General features: G+C 43.8%; 1 protein-coding gene across 1 annotated transcript in view; it reads right to left on the bottom strand.

Moving 5' to 3' along the window:
• Window positions 1–17,333, bottom strand: part of PTPRT (protein tyrosine phosphatase receptor type T) — a 452,620-nt gene that overhangs the window by 102,189 nt on the left and 333,098 nt on the right. The window contains 3 exon segments of the mRNA XM_066331046.1: window positions 95–214; window positions 12,719–12,821; window positions 16,092–16,293. Of these exon segments, the coding sequence (XP_066187143.1) occupies window positions 95–214; window positions 12,719–12,821; window positions 16,092–16,293 (425 nt within the window).

Below are 17,333 nucleotides of genomic sequence, written 5' to 3'. Positions count from 1 at the left end.
CCAGCTCAGATGAACACGTTACTTTCAGAATAACTCTGATAGGCTACAGGAAGCAAAAGAGTAGTGGTTTCCTTATTGCTGGTTATTTTAATGCAAAGAATGAAGGACAAAAAGGAGCAAATGAAGTGAAGGATAGAAAAGATTTGTCCCTCCCCATTTGGGATGTAGCAGCTGATGTGGATCTGGACATTGAATTTCCACTCCTACACAGATTCTGTGGAAGAAAGAGATCCAGCTACTCCAAAAGGGCCATCCAATGCATGAAAATAAACCCAAATACTGTCTTGACGCAATCCACAAGGGTCAGTGCTGCACAGAGGCAAAGAAAAGGCATCAGCAGCACACAAACAGGGACAATGTACAATAATTAGAGGGACCAACAACCTCTTCAGCTTCTTTTCCCTTGTGGGCCACACAAGAATCCAGCTACAAATACTGAGCACCAGCTTTTTCTCATTTGATTCTTCCATTTAACTTGTGATCGTGTTAAATTTGGTGAGCCAAAGTAAGTATATCTGTATATATCCATGAAGGTTCATCACATTAATTCTGACAGGATGGAGCCATCTCCTGGATACTGGAATGGGAGAGGGTTTGATGTGCTGCCTGACACCCACATTTAGAATTCAGATTAGCCATTGGGGGTGCAGATGCTTGTTTCATGGTCAGCTGCCTTCAGTGAGGCACACTGAGACAGAAGAGGAGCCTCAACATCTTTATTTCTTAAAGGTATCGAAATCAAAGCCTGAATTCTGCCATAGAGACAGTAAGAACTAAAATAATGGGAATTTTGAAGAAAGGTACTCCATGTATCAGTACTCTGTATTTCTGCCCTAAAAAAACTGTGACATTAAACTGTAACTAGATCCTTCTCACAATGTGCCTCCAGCCCCACCATGAATCTGCATATGGGAGATTTTGTAAAAAAATTCAACCCAAATCAAGTCTAAAAAAGCCTTATATAGCTTTTATACATTCCCCTAAACTTTACAGGAACTCAAGGGTAAGTGCCATAAAGGCTGATGCTGACACTGCTCTGAGCATCCACTGCATTCCTTGGGCTCCAAGGGTGGATTCCTGACTGGGCACCCAAAGAGTCAACTCCCCAGACAGCTTCCAAGCTCATGAAGTTTTCTGGGGGCAAACAGGTGCCAATATATCCCTGAGAATTGAGTTACTGCCTTCACATATCCCAAAATGTCACCCTCAGTACCTCCAACAGCATTTTTAATCAGAAGCTCTGAAACTAATCTACAAACCATAATGAACTGTGTTTCGCAGCCACCTAGGGACACACTGACAGGACCCAGTGCTCTGTTCTGCAATTTTCTGTCTATTTAAGAACTGATTCAAAACACATTAAAATCAATTAAAGATTGCTACAGTTTCCATTGCACTCTGGAACAGCTCCATGCAGAATACAATATGCTGAAGTGAAGGTTTGCTTTCAATAAACAGTTTCATGCAGAAAATAGTGGGGGAAAAAAGAGATTGTTCGACAGTGTCATCTTCTGGAATGTGCTTGGCTGTTTCAGAGACTCAAAAAGCAGCCTGTTATGAATACTGGCTTGCACTGTCACCCATCAGCTTGCTTGCATCTGCAAAGCATTCACAAAACTAAAGCTGATAATAGTGATGCTACTTGAGGAAATAGTCTCTCATATTGCAAGTTATTCACACCAGAGCCTTCATTTTGGAGTTATTTTGTGTGTTCTTTTAACAGTCATTTAAATTAAACAACTCTTCTACTATGTTCACTGAAGTTGAAGAATACCCAAGAAAAAAATTCAAATTCAGCCAAATTTGTAAAAAATGGCATAGGAAGAAGAGATGGTAATTACTGCCTCTGTGATGAAAAAAACCTGCTGAGATAGAGCCAATAACAATGAAATCTATTTAATAATCAAGAAGGCTGGGAAGAAAGTCTCTTCACTTTTTCTTCCACTCTGATATTCAGCTCAGTACTTTAGATTTACTACCAGGGCATGTGAGACCCTGAAATTCATGAAACAAAAGGTAACGATTTCACACTTGGATAAAACCATTTGGAGTCAGCCCTTCCACACGGGCACTCTTTTATGGCTGAAATTTCAAGCTTTGTTAAATTTCTCTCGTGATTGAAATGGGCTCTGGAAAAAGTGAGGATGTTTAATGACTGCAAGGTTCCTGTAGAGGAGAGAGAGATGGGCCTGTGCTGTGCAGGAGCTGTGATGAGCTGCCTGTGGGACAGGCAGTGGCATCTATTTCAGGAATTGTGCACACTGTCAAGCCTGAGAAAACAGCAAACCCAAACAAAATGTTTGTATTTGCAGAAAAGCATCCTGCCAGTGTCACTCCAACAAATGCTGTCATTGGCCAGGCTGCTTTGTCTGAAATTCCTTTGTAGTCTCACATGCAACTCCCAGAGCTGACTGAAAAAATGAAAACTCTGTTGGAATGTGTGTGTGTGGTGGGGTTTTGATTGTTTGGGTTGCTTGGGGTTTTTGGTGGTGGTTAGGTGGGGGTTTTAGTAAAAAAGTAACAGTATAATGTCAAATACTCCATGGCCTTCCTGGGTTTACCTAGATTTATCCTGACACACTCCCCTGAGATACAATATAATTATCCCACTGTTGGAGATACGTAAACAGTGGCATGGGCAATGTGACTCTGCCTGTTATCACAGTATCAGTTGTATGAAAACAAATCCACACTCTCCTGTCCAATATTCCTCCCTCCACCCACCAGCCAATATGGTCCTGTCTAATGGAGTCTGGAGTATCCAGCCTGAACACATGCTACTCCCACCCAATCTTTCAAACTGGGGGAAAAAAAGGAGACAAATGTGACTTCTGAGCATCACTAGAGATGTGGCCTGCCGTGAAAAGGGAGGAGCAGACAGTGCTGGCAGTGAAGTGTTTGGAGACTGGCTCTGTCTTCAAATTGCACCACACAAAAGACGCACCAGAGCCATAAACACCAGTAACAACATTGTGCAACAATGATGGTTTCAAGAACGGAGCTCTGAGCACCCTGGGACACGGGAAGATGACCTTGACCATGGCAGGGGGGGTGAAACTGGGTGAACTTCAAGGTCTCTTCAACCCAAATCATTCTGTGCTTCTAGGATTCTCTGTGTGCATGTCTGAACACCCCTGTGTGCACTTACACATAAATATATCTATTAAAATCAGTTCCAGCCTCATGAGGTTCCACCCACCATGACTCTTCTCTGACTGCAGAGGCCATGACAGTTATGGAAAGGTATCCAAAGCTCCAAATATTCCCATATAGCTCTAAGCAAGTCAGGCCCATCACCACAGCACCTGTCCACAGCAACCAGCAATGTGGTAACACATACAGAACTTGAGGAGCTGTCCAGAACACTGCGGCATTCACTGACCATGAAGGAGGGTTTGTGTACTTAAAAGGCCATTTTCCCCAGTTGTCCCATTTGCCCTGATAGAAGCTGTAATTCAGACTTGCAGAAAGACCATCCTGAGCCCACCAGAAAGCTGCTCCTGCATCTGTTTACATCTGTTTACTTGTAACATGTCATGTTACTTGTACTCTCTTAAATGCTTTAAATTCTCTATTTAATCTCCTGGAAAGTAAAAAAAAAAAAAAAAAAAAAAAAAAAAAAAAAAAAAAAAAAAAAAAAAAAAAAAAAAAAAAAAAAAAAAATTAAAAATATGAAACAAAGAACTGGAGGGCATTTTAAAGCTCTGTGTTCCATTATCACAACCATCTCCATAAGCCTGACCTAGCTTGCAACCCAGATTAGCCATAATAAGCTGCTGCTCCCCAGTGGAACTGGCCCAGTCCCTCTCTCCAGCTCAATGCTATTTTCTGATGGCAGATTAAAGATAATGAGTGTAGACAGATACAGCTTTCACTGCAACAGGAGCTGATGTGAGTGGCTTTGGAGGTGTCTCTTCCCTCCTGAGCCACCTGCCATCTGTTTAATCTAAAAAAAAAAAAAAAAGCCAAACCCAACCTCTGTTTTGTTAATGTTGCTTTGTATTAAACAAGCATCACTGAATGAGGTCCTGTCATCCTGAGATCCTCAGCAAGTGCTGGTTTAAGACCAGGAGGATGTTTCAAGGACAAGGAGAGCCAAAGTGGTTCTTGAACAACCTGCAGGGCAAGGAGAGATCATTGCAAACTCTTACTGGAACTGTCCAGCACCTTCTGCTTTCATAAAAGCAGCAGCTTGAATAAGAGGATGGGGATATTTGCATATATTTTCAGTCAGAACTAATTTGGGTTTTTCCAATGGCTTCCGTCAAATTAGGTTCATTTGGATGCAGAAGTAATCTAGCTGGGAATTCAAGCTTCCTCTGCCTTTTCCACAGCCACAGCTACCAGACTATGCAGGGAAAACCCACACAGAGGAACCTCCTGTCTTTTCATAAGAGAGAACACTAGAAAAATACTTCTATTGTTGTCGTGTCTGGATATCTTTTAAATGAAGAGGCCAATAAAAACACTAGGAAAGAAGAGGAACCTGCTCTGTTTACAACCTTCTGATAAACTTCATTCCTCAACAAGGCCCATGCAGTCAGGTAACTGCTCCAGTGGTCAGTGTGCAATGGTGATGAGCTCTCCTGGGGAAGGCTAACACAGATTTTCAGCATTTGAAGCTGCAGGAGTATCCACCAGCTCCATTCCACCTTTTCTGGACATGTTTTGCTTTTCAGAAAGTGCCAAACTGTTGTGCTTCTGATAGCAGGGAGAGATCTAAAATGGTGCCTTCAGTACAACAGCTCCTGCCCCAGAATGAAGGGAAATTGAGGATAGGGGGAGTGGGAAAGTCCCAAGGATAAGAACTTCTCTGCAGCAATTCATCCATAAACACCTCCCACCTCCAGCACAGTGGGAATGGGCTGGATTTAAACTTCAGGAGATTGTGTCTGACAATCCTGTAATCCATCAGCTCCCCTCAAAACTAAGAGTATTTTTTACAAGATGGCAAACATTACTCATAGGCCGTGTCCTTTGGCAGAAAAAAGCCCTCAACCTGCATCAACATCAGCTCCTGCAGCTCCTCAGGGATCTGTCAAGGTGGGCCACAAGGGAAATTGCCGTTTCCTGCTCTTTTACTCTTTGACTTTCCCACCAGACATACTCCATGTTCTGCCTCTCTCCTTGCCTTCCCCTTTTGCACCATGACTGCTTTGAATGGCACCAGCCCCATTTCCCCTTCCTTTTGCACTGCAAGCAAACCCTTCGCTGTTCCTAGCTCTGCCTTTTGCTTTGGAAAACCACTGTGCAAGGAAAGCTGAAATTGTGGGGAGGCAGAAAAGCATCATGGCTGCAGAGGTTTATTCCTGAGAATTGTCTGGCTGCATTTATGATAATCCCTCCATTCCATCTACATCCCACGCACTGGTGCAGCAACTCCATTTTCTAGTTCCAAGAAATTATGCATTCATTATGGAGGAAATTAACACCTCAAAGCAAACTATAATTAGGAATTCTTCAATTCGGTTTATGCTTTTTCAATTAGGCCCTCTATAATTTTAATCACGGGAGCATTAACATGTTTCCGGAATTTATATACCTGCGGTATAATTAAATCCTGAAATGCCTTAGTCTGCAGCAGCAGAGCAGAGCTTGCTCATCTTCCCTCTTATTGTGTTTTTGTGTTGTTACAGACACGTGGAGGGGCACCTGCCTGTGTAAACATCTCCTGCCAGATGGAGCAGAGAAGGAAGGGCCCACTCGTCCTCTGAACTCAGCACCCTCACTGCTGGGAGAGGCTCTGCTGCCTGGGAAAAGCCTGGGCACTGCTCCTGAGGGGTGGACAGCTGCCAGGGACTTGTGCTTAGGCTCATCCCATTTCATTTTAAGTGCCTTAAGGAGCTGCTTCAATTAAATAAATCACCCTTGATGATCCTCCAAAAGAGCCAAGGTCCTTCCTCCTGTGGGCTCCCCACCCCTGAGCAGCTGTGACCCAGCTCAGCTCATTCCATCAGGGATTCTGATCCAAAAGCTCTCACAGGCTTGGCACTACACCTCCTGGTAGTCAGAGTTCCTGATTTTTAAAGTCTTTCATGTTGTTTGTTTGCACCCTTTCATTCTGTGACAAGGAAGGGGCAGAGTGGCTCTGAGAGCTGTGGAGCAAAGAAATGTCTTGGGAAAAGAACCCCTCAAACTGCAACCATGGGTTTCTCTGTTCCCTCATCTAATGGGGTGGCAGGTTGATGTGAGGAGGTGGCCATCAATTTGTGAGTATCAGCTTAAAGCTCAGAATTCATTAACCTGTTGGTTTCTGGAATTGAATCTGGTAGTTTACATAGTCATTGTAAAAGATTTGTGCAGAAAACCTCCTTTTCCCTAGTCAGTATTCTCAGGTCTTCAGAACACTAAAAAGTGTTAGCAAGTCTCCCTGTAGCACTAAGAAAATGCTGCTTGACACCAAAGAATTGGCTCCACATGTAATTTGATTGTTAAAATATTGTCATTCAAATAAACAACAATTTTATGGCTTTCCTCTCCCATTTCTGCCCACTGCCAAAGCTACCTGTGGAATGGTCAAAGACACAGCAGGCCACCCAGGCTGTGAAAATGGCCATGGTTTGGATGGCTGATGAATGGTAAAAGGCAGATTTCTCCCCTTTAGGGGGCTGAATTTCAATTGCACATTGTTCTGATCCAGTAGGAAAATGCATTTCCTGTACCAGATGAGAAAATTGACCCAAAGTGCCCTTTTAGCCTCACTTTTTGGGACTAACACCTGACTCTTCAGGGAACTAAACAAAACCTTTTAGCCTCTATTTACCTAATTCCTCCAGGTTACATAAAAGACTAAATATTCCTTCCTTCCTGATACTTCTGGTTGTACTTTACACATCTGTATCTCCATTTTGCTGTTCTCTTCATACAATAGCAAACCATCTCTAATATTCATAATTTCAAGTACTTAATGCCTTTCACCCCAGTTCTCGATTTCCTTCTCTCCCATTCACACACAGTTGAAGAAAATGCAGATCTGGTTTATGTCTAAAAAGAAATTTCTTCATGCACATCCAAACTCTTAGCTAAGTAGAAGGCAGAGTGTCAGGCAGGAGAAGCTCAACTTGAATGATTTCAGAACAATATCCCTGAGGTATATTATAGGAGATGTTAATTAATACAGATAATTTGGCTTGTAATATCAGAAGCCTAGATTGATAATCTCATTTCTCATTAAATACTAGAAAATTAAAAGATCTAAAGTGACAACTGCTTGCCCTGTATTGAATCAACCAACTAATGTGATGCAGACATTTAAATAGCAGCTCAGAAAAAGCAGACCAGGAATTTTCTTTTCCAAGTACTAAGAACATGCCTATCAAGGGAATCTAACTTTCTGAATTATCAAGGGTATGATAATTTCACCCTTAGCACAATTTTTATTGTTTTGCTGCTCTTTCACTCCACTCTTTATTTTCATATACCAGGTATACTCTACGTGGGAGTTTTAAGAACTAGAAATTGCCACCCTTTTCTGGCATTAATGAATCAATTATCAGCATAAATGCCTGAGGCAGGTTCATGTGATGCCACTAAGAAGCTGCAAAGCGGAGATCTGAGCAGCACTGCTCCCTCTGTACTGTGGAGACCCACAAACTAAAGTCACTAGCAGAAAAGCAAAACAAAAGCACGAGGAAATATTGTGAATTTATAGTTTCTCCACCATAGAATCAAGGTCACTGGGTTTGCAAACCACTCCTTTGTAAGGCTGGGAAGAACCACTGTGCAGTAAAGGCAAAATCAGACTAAGGATTCCAGGCAGAGTGATGCAGGAAAGGCAGGCTCAGGATGAACAGATAATGCCCAAAATCACAGAAAAGAAACAATTATCTGGAGATTAAATTTCTAGCCTATGGCTCCAAATTTTTCTCAATTTTTACTTTGTTGCAGATAGAAAAGTTTTAGGTACTTTGAGTTCTCTAAGGTAAGATGGGAGCAACACCATGGCCCCTCCTTCCAGGACAGTTTTACTCTTTACTGCACGTAGGAACACTGAAGTGCACAGATACATCCTACAAGACTTTTTCCTGGGAGAATAGCTTGAGTATAAAACCAGAAAAAAACCCCACCATTCTTAGGTGTTCTGTAAATAACATTACAGCTGTTTTCTCTTAATTTTTTTAGCATCATACAGAACAAAATTTCCCTTTATTTCAAGCTTGTAAGGTGAAGAGTCAACTAATAACACTCAAGTGTAACATGGGGCTTGGTCCATATAAATTAATTTATCCTCCTGGCTAGCTGTTGATATGAAAATATTTATTTCACCTTTGCTCAGTCCTTCTTAATATATTTTAAATATTTAAACTCTCTTCTCTTGTTCAGATTTACACATTTACTGTAAGATGTACCCATCTGTGTAAGCTGACCCATCTGTACCTGTGTGCTGGCAGCACACAAAAGAATACCACAGATTATTTAGTGACACACCTCTGAGAGCTGCAGGAAGAGAGAGACCAAATCCACATTGCTCCAACAAAAAAGTTTTCAATTTTCTGAACCCCATCCCAAAATAATTGCAGGCTCTTCTGGAACGTCCTTCTGCTGTGTCCTACAGCTCCACCACGCAGAGCAGAGTATTGACAAGGCAATCACACCTAAGGGAAGCATTTATCTAAAATCTGAAATCTTCACAACTAACACATGCTCTGAAAATTTGATTTTCTCCATAACAGCAGTATAGGTAGATTGATAGAACCAACTGCGTGTTAATAAACCAGATGGACCTTCAAATATCCAACACACCAAAACCAGCCTGTGGACACGTCCTGTGGATAAAACCCCTCAGAGTGTGATTTCCAAGCTGGGAGTGGGATATAAATTCTCAAATAGAGGTCTAAAGATGTCATATGTGAATAATCTATGAAGGACTGACTCAGCCCTCCTGACAATAACAGATTCAAAGGCAGAAATATCCTCAAAATCACATTGGAGGTTTTCAGGAAAGAGTTGAGGAGTAAAGATTGAGAACACTTGCATTCTTCCTTCCTCTTGTGAATGCATTATAGATGAATGTCAGCCTCCAGCAAATCAATCATAGCACCATTCACAGGGCTTAGATTGATATAAGAACACCTAAAAGTTATTTTTAAAGGGCAATGTGAAGTCAAACTCTGCAGGTTATACCACGAAAAAGAAAGGCAAAAAATGAAAGGCCTGTGCCATGAGGGAGAATATTTCTGCTTGCTGAGGCTTCACCTTTCTTTTGGCAACAGGACAAAATAGATCAAAGAATATCTAAGTTTATATTAATCCTATTAGGGTGCACGAAAGCGTCCTCGTTGTTATCTCTAGATCGTTAACAACGCCGAGTTCATGGTCGTTACTTTTATAAACAGCCACATTTAAATTATTTATCACGAGCACTGGGGAACATCAGAAGTGTCTTAATGCTGAAAGTGACTTTGGATCTGGTGTACCTGCGCTTCAGATGAATGAAAATACAATAAATCTTATTTTAAATATCCTTCTGTATTATTCTGAAGATGTTCTTGCAGCCCATGCTCCATCTCTGTGCTACAGCAGAATGAAATAACTCAAGACCAAGTAGAGATATTGCCTTACAGTCACATCCCTACATGTTCTCCCACTCACCATCCCCTGAACAGAAGAGGAAATTATTAGAATAATTACTGTGTATTAATTGTTTTTCATCTTTGCAGTTTGGAAGAACTGCAGATCAGAAGCTGTCAGGTTGATGGGATAAGGTTGACCTGTTCCTGCCCCAAGAAAGCTCTGAGTAGCAGAGCTCTTATAGGAAGGTGTGAGGAAAACCCACTTCAGACTCCTCTCAGGAGCTGCTCAGCCCCATCTGAGGCAGGCTGGGAGATGGAGGGTTGGTGTGCAAGGGGAAAAGGATCCAGGGAAGCAGGGTCACATGACCCAGGGAGGCCAGGAGAAGGCATCCCACCAGGATTCACATGGGACAGGATCCTCTGCACCATCCCCCTGCTGGGCAGGGAGGCTGCTCAGTCCTTGTCTCAAACCTGTGCTGGCCTTAATGCCTTCAGCAACTGGACAGAGCTTGGCATCACCCTGAGAGGGCATTAATGAGAGACATAAACCCCACAGGACCCAAAGGCAGAACACCAAACCAGACAACAGCAAAAAGAACACGTTTGATCTCAGCTGGATGAATAAAGCACACAGAGGAGGAAAAAACCACCTCGTTCTTGTGTGTTAGGAGTGCCACAGGCAGTTCACAATAGGTTACTCATGTTATCTTTTTGATCTCCATCTGAGGGAATGGGGCCCACTTCTGGAAATGGTATTTTGAGGGAATTTCGCAAATGGGGCAGCATGCAGAACAGACTGAAAGAAAAGGGAAGCGGTTTGGAGGATTGAAGCTTGAAATAACTGGATTTATTAAGGTTAGCCTGAGAACAGTCTGGATGGTTCTACAGGAGAAGAATTTTGAGCCTGTCAGAGTTAATAAAAAGCTAAAATTCTCCCCAAGACTTCCTCCCCCTGCCCTTCTGCTTTTCATACACACATCTGTAAGTCAATGAAATGGACTCATTATAGGAAATAATTTCATCATTTAGATGTGGCATGTAAATATTGCACTCTCTGCAAACGTGTAATAGGCTAGGATGCAATTAAAGAAATCAGAGTGAAAATTTATAAAAAATCCCTACCAATTTTATGTACAGATGTATTTGCTGGAAAAGGCATTATTCACTGAATGCAGTTAAGGTGCAGTAAATCGACTTTGAGAAAAATCACAAGACTTTTCAATAAAAAGTCAAAATAGCAACACTGCTAAGACAGCAGGTGGTAAAACGAGATACAGGAATGTTACCCCATATAAAGAAATAAAACAAAACAAAGCTGTGTGATTTTACTGCTCTTTTCCAGCAGAAAAACATCCCTAAAGGACTCAGAAAATAGGCTCCTAAATTTGCTCATATGGAGTACCAGAGATTGAAAGGCAAACTTTGAAATACATTACTCAGAAAAACCAGAGAAGGGATGGTGCTTAGTCTTAAAGAAGGGATTTTTCTTCTTGAGCTTGTCAATGCAATTTGGGTCCAAGCCACAACACAGTTGGGGGACCACCAGCTGTTATAAGATATTCAATTAAATCCAGTAGTTTGCATCTGGAGCAATTTGCTCCTGAATACTTCGTGGGCATCCTTCAAAAGCATTGAGAACCTGTCAGTGGGATACAGAAACCCAAGCATTATGAAAGAGGGAACTATTGTGTTTTTAAAATAACACCCATGGGGAAAACGTCAAAAGTCTCTTGTGAAAATTGGAGGCAAAAGCTTGAAGATCCCACGGGGAGGTAATGAATACCTGCTGGACCCTCTGCAAGGCAGGGCCCACTGTTTCTGTAAGTGATTCCAATGGCTGCTGTCAGCAGAGGAGGCTGGCAGGATGAGTGGCAAGATGAAGGAGCAGCTGGCACTTCTGCCAGCAGCAGGTAAGGCAGTGTGGGCTCAGGAGGGGAATTTGTTCATCTGTGCTGGTGCCTTGCACCAAACCCAAATTCACTGAGATGGAACAGAGTGATGAGTACAGAACTCCAGGGAGCAACCTGCAGGAGAGTGTTCCACATCAGCATGTCACCATTGAGAGCAGGACCCAGCTCAGCCAGGCAGCAAGGTTCCCTGCAAGGTCCATCCCATGGGTGCCTGGGCAGCTCCCTGCCCCTGAGTGACCAGGGAAGGGATGGCACCCCTGGACTGCTGAGGTCACACCTGTGTCCTGGGCCCCTCGCTGCAGGAAAGACCTTGAGGGGCTGCACACTCACATGAGGAGCAGCTGGAGTTGTTTAACCTGGAGAAAAGGAGGTTCAGGGAGGACTTTCTCCATCTGCACAGCTCCCTGACAGGAGGGGGCAGCCAGGTGAGGGTCAGGCTCGGGACAGGAAAAGAAAAAATGACCTCAAGTTGTGCCAGGGGAGGTTCAGGTTGGACACCAGGAGGAATTTCTCCACAGAAATGGTGATCAGGAATTGGAAGGGGCTGACTGGTGGAGTCACCATCCCTCGAGGTGTTGAAGAAATGACTGCAGATGGCACCCAATGCTCTGGGCTGGTTGATAAGGTGGTGAGTGGTAAAACGTCAGACTCAATGGTATTGGATATCTTTTCCAACCTTAAGGATTCTGTGATTCTGCAAATCCTCCACTCTGCAGCAGGACCTGCTTGTCTATGCCAGCAAAGCCTCACTAAATCAAAATTCCTTTTTTCTGGACTAGATTAGTCCAGATTACAGCACAGACAGCCCAGCAGCACAGCTGGATTACAAAGGTGAGAAGTGTGCTAAATGCAGAAATTGAGCAAATACCTCCACAAGCATTAAAGACAGGACAGGCATTCCTACAACAGTTACCAGCAGGCCTCGTTCATCATGGAAGAGAGGGCAGGATGGAGACCTGGAGCCTCCTCCACCCTCGTGTGGGGATGCTCAGTCTCCAGCTCCGCATCGTGCTGTGGAGCTGCAGCAGCACTGCAAAGGCATCTGAAGTGATGCTGAGAGGGTAATAACCCAAACAGTGCCAGCAGCAATCCTTCCTGGAGGTTAACAGCAGGAGGCAAGGAGGCTGCAGCATTCATGAAAGCAGACTGAAAGGCAGAAATCAACAGCTGAGCTGGCCTTTTAGTCGGCGCTTGCTTTGTGCAGCTCCATTATCAGAGGAGAATGAGAGAGGAGTGAGGGAATCCTGGGGAGAAAGGAGAGGAGAGAAGAGTGAAAAGAAAAGACAAAACACCCACCTGACAGGTGCTCCCCGGGACTGGGCAGGCTTCAGCATGACCGTGATGGTGGTGTCAGTCTCATTGAGGGGAGAGTCGGTGTCGTACTCCGGCATGGATGGTGCTGCAGCAGAACAAAGCAACACCTTCATTACACACCAGCCACTGCCTTTGGTAGTGATGGCAACACTGTACTAACCTTTCTCAAATGAAATATCAAAATACTTCCCAGTGTTATGACCAGAATTATCAAAAAATGCTTAAATATTTGTACACTCTTTTTCTATCCCAATTAAACGGGAATCGGACAATCTTCAAGCCGGCTTTGAAAATCCCGTCCTGAATTTTTAAGACTTCGTGAGTCCTTGGGATGGGATCATTCCTGCAGTGCCAAAGGTGATGAAAGAAAACTGCATAGACATTATAAAACAACCCAAACCATTAGGATGAGTGGCAGAGCTAAGGAAAGCACCTTAAATCCTAAATCTTTTTCCCTGTTCTGGTCAGCGGATTAGCCCTCACACATTTCAATGCACAGACTTTAGCTGTGTCTCCTTGATTAGCTCGAGGGTGTGCTAGGGAACACAAAAGATGAAAAGAGAGGAGCACAAGTTAGCCAGGTTATTTTTGCACCCAAACCCAGGACATTTTCCCCCAGGGCTCAAGTGCTGCTGACTCAACAGGCAGCTGCAGAGATCCCAGTGCCACCCCAGGGCAGTGCCCAGCCACGGCCACCCCATCTCTGATGTGTTCCCCCAAGCAAGACAGAGACCCACTGAATAAAAACCCACTCAGCCACACTCTAGTTTCTCCTTCTGCTTTGTCATCTTCTCTTAGGACCATTCCACGAAAGTAGGACAGCTTTCCTTAGGAAATTTATGCCACTTATTACTTCTTCCTTCCCCAGGAGCAGGCATCTGTTTGGGACAAGTTTTACTGCTGAAGACCTGAAGAGACCATGAGATCAGAGCAGCACCAAATTTGTTCCAAAGATGCAGGTTTTGCTGAAATAACTTTGAAGTATAAAGCAAACAGAAGAATTCACACAAGTAGTTCATCTGTAGCTCACAAGGGCAAGCTGCATTGTGGGGGATCCCATATTTAATCCTCTCATAGTGATTTCCACTGTAATCCTGTTTACAATCAGGATTTTTATCTAAATGCCTGAAAACTGTCAAGCATGGGAGATGCTATTATCAGCTCAGCTGCTGCCTTCCCTGTCAATAAGCTGGGAACACGTTCAGAGTGAATGTCAACTGCTTAAGAAGGATTTCTCTGGAATAAGGTGTTCTCCATCAAGGGGAAGCAGTGACTCATTGAAAGGAGACACATCCTCAATGGTCTTCCACACCAGAGGTCACTGCAGAAGTTGGAGATCACAGAACAGTTTGGGCTGGAACCTAATTCCAACCCCCTGCCATGGGCAGGGACACCTCCCACTGTCCCAGGCTGCTCCAAACCCTGTCCAGCCTGGCCTTGGACACTGCCAGGGATCCAGGGGCATCCCATCCTCACAGGGAAATATTTCTTCCTAACGTCCAACTTAACCCTGCCCTCTGTCAAGCTAAAACCATTCCCTGTGTCCTGCCACTCCAGACCCTTGTCCCAAGTCCCTCTCCAGCTCTCCTGGAGCCCCTTTAGGCCCTGGCAGGGGCTCTGAGCTGTCCCTAGAGCCTTCTCCTCTCCAGGTGAGCATTCCCAGCTCTCCCAGTCTGGCTCAGAGCAGAGGGGCTCCAGCCCTCTGAGCATCTCTATGGCCTCTTCTGGACTTGATCCAAGAGCTCCATGTCCTTCCTGTACTAAGGACCCCAGAGCTGGATGCAGAGCTTCAAGTGAGGTCTCATGAGGGCAGAGGGGAGGAGGAAAATCCTCTCCTTGACCTGCTGGCCTCGATGGCACAGCAAGAATTGCTGAGCCCCTGCTCCAGCCAGTGAGGACAGTGCTACAGCAGAGCATTGTGCACCCACAGGAACACACACAGTGCTGGAGCACAGATGTCTTCCCATGTGAAAAACAAATACAGCCTCACAAGGACATTCCTGTCAATGCCAAAATCCTTCTTCTCCCTAATAACCTCATAGCTGCCTCTCAGAGCAAGTTAATGGTAGTTTTCAAGTTATTTGGAAAATGTATCAAAAACTTGACTGCAATGAGAGAATCTAATGTCAGAGGCGCCCCTAATGCTTGCATGGAATTTGTACCCACCTATTGAGAGCCAGATATTTGGAAGATGGGGGGTAAAAAAGTCAATAAGCCAAGCTCAGTATGGTACTCATGCAGGCTGCTAACACAATCTGAGCACTCACGGGATGGTAAAATGCAAAGAAACTGAATCAGAGGGGGAAAGGCCCCCACGCCATTGCTGTGTTTTTTTATTTCTCTGCCCACAAGGGAAAGGAGTGCAGGCTGTGCTGTCCTTTCACAGCAGGGCTGCAGAATCCCCAACAGCCCATGGAGCTGTTTGGACACTTAATGGCTTTTACTTCAAGTGGTTTTAGTGCTAAATGTGAAGGGTTCAAACCCCAAGCAGAGGGAAGGGATGTGCTTTGCTTCCTTAAAATTTACCCTGTCACTTACTGCTCACAACTTGCTATTATTAACTGATTTTGAAATGGGCCGGTGGAAAATCTGTACTGTAGTGCAATCTTTTCTACAATAACCAGCCATAATTTCAAGCATTACCAGTGTCCTGAACGTTCCAGATGTGTATTTTGACTTTACTGAAAAAAAACAGTTAAAATAGTCCAAAAATGACAGCTTTTCTCTCTGTTAGAGAACCTATTTTAGTGCTCTCAACTAAATGTTAAAATCCACATATATCTGCCCAATATCTCCACTACCGTCTTTTTTTTTTTTTTTCTTGATAACTGGCCTGTTTCCACTATTTTTTTCACATCTTCTCCTTGTCATTGCCTCCTTATTTTAGTGCCTTTCATATTCTTGTCTCACTCAAGCCCTCCTTCTGCTCTTACTCATAAAAAACCCCAAGAAAAACAGCTTTCCTTATTTTTCCCTTATTTTTAGTCTCTTTGCACTATTAATTCCATTACTTCATTACATCCATTTTAGTACATCCTGAAAATAAAAATCACATTAGGGAAGGAGCATCCCCAGCCAGGCAGATAATGCTAACAATAATTACTATAAGGGTACTTCATTTGTGGAACTAATGATGGCTCTCGTTTAAAATGCTCCAGAGATATCCAGGGATATTTAGGACATCCACAAATTAACCCCTGCATCTGTAACCCAAATAAACAAAGGTCTGTGGCTGTTTCAAAACTCTGTCCTATGAAACTCGGAGAGACATTAAGCTGAGTATTTTTTTATAATTTTATGCATCTAAAGCATGAAGCCTTAGAAATACTTTTTTTCTTCTTCTCCAAAGCAGTACCTGAAATCTTGGTTGCAATCCGGGTGGTGATGGGAGGCCCAAAGCCCTTGACTGTGCTGGCTTTGATGGTGAAGGAGTAGGTGGTGCCCGGGTACAGTCCCACAAAGAGGTGATGGGTCTCATTCCGTAGCTTGAAGACTTTTCCTCTTTGGCTGGACAGGTCAGCACTGGGATCCAGAGACCCAACGGCCTTGTAGGTGATCTGCAAAGGAACAACAAGGACAGGAGGGTCAGGAGGGCCCTTCTGCACCTGCCTCTCTGCTCCCCTGTTTTGTCACCTCTCGAGGCTGAACTGCAAACACAAGGTCAGGGATTATTTCAGGATTATTTCCGCATCTCCCACGAGCCGTTTTGTATTTGGGTGCTGTCAAACAAACATGACAATTTTTCCCAAGGCTTTACTTGGGGAAAAACTAATTTCCTCTCTCTGCTAGAGCCTCAGCATGTGCTGACTTACAACAAAAGATGCAAAGAATTGCTTTTTGTTCCCAAGCTCAGACCTTCTGTAGTCACACCAGAGCACACAGCACGACCGGCAGGATTTTCGTGAGAATCGCCCCTGCAAACTCCCCCAGCTGATGAAAACCCTCAGTGCAAACATTGATATGTTTCCTTTGGCAAATCATCTCCTCGAAAGGCAGCTGAAAACAATGGCAGCCTTTCTCTGACAATAAAAGCTTTGCAAGTCTTCTGTGCTACAGAGAGTATGCTGAAATTAAATTATATGTTTAAATGAGATGAGTATCATCGTGTCTTTAGACAAAAAGCCCTTCTCTCTGAGGAAACCAGCTTCTGTTGTCCTTCCCCTCATTCTGAGCCTCAGATTTACACATGCTGCAGTGGCTGGTTTACACCTGGTTTAAGCCAGGAGGGTTCCAGACCTGGAGGGATGTCCTGACTAACCTGGAGCTGGTGCCAGCACACCTCGAGACCTGCCTGAGCTCAGCATGCTCCCCACGGCAACCCTCCTGATATACAGGCACTGCAAGGGAAACTCATGACTTATTTACCAGCCAATTCCTTGCCTGAGTTCCAAATTCAATCCCAAGGCAGCTCAATTTCAACAGAGCTGTCAATATAATGTACCGTGCTCTGCTGCTCTCCTAACCTTTTTTGATATTATGGGATCCTCACTTATTTGTAATGAAACACTATGAATAAATCAGTGTGTGTTAATACATGAGGTCTTTTTTTTTATTAAGGTCTCCACAAGAATCTAATTCCTAGCCTTTCTGAAAGAGC

Source organism: Sylvia atricapilla, chromosome 16, assembly GCF_009819655.1.
Source record: "Sylvia atricapilla isolate bSylAtr1 chromosome 16, bSylAtr1.pri, whole genome shotgun sequence".
In the NCBI taxonomy this organism is placed as follows: domain Eukaryota; kingdom Metazoa; phylum Chordata; class Aves; order Passeriformes; family Sylviidae; genus Sylvia; species Sylvia atricapilla.
This window is presented reverse-complemented; position numbering and strand designations above follow the sequence as displayed.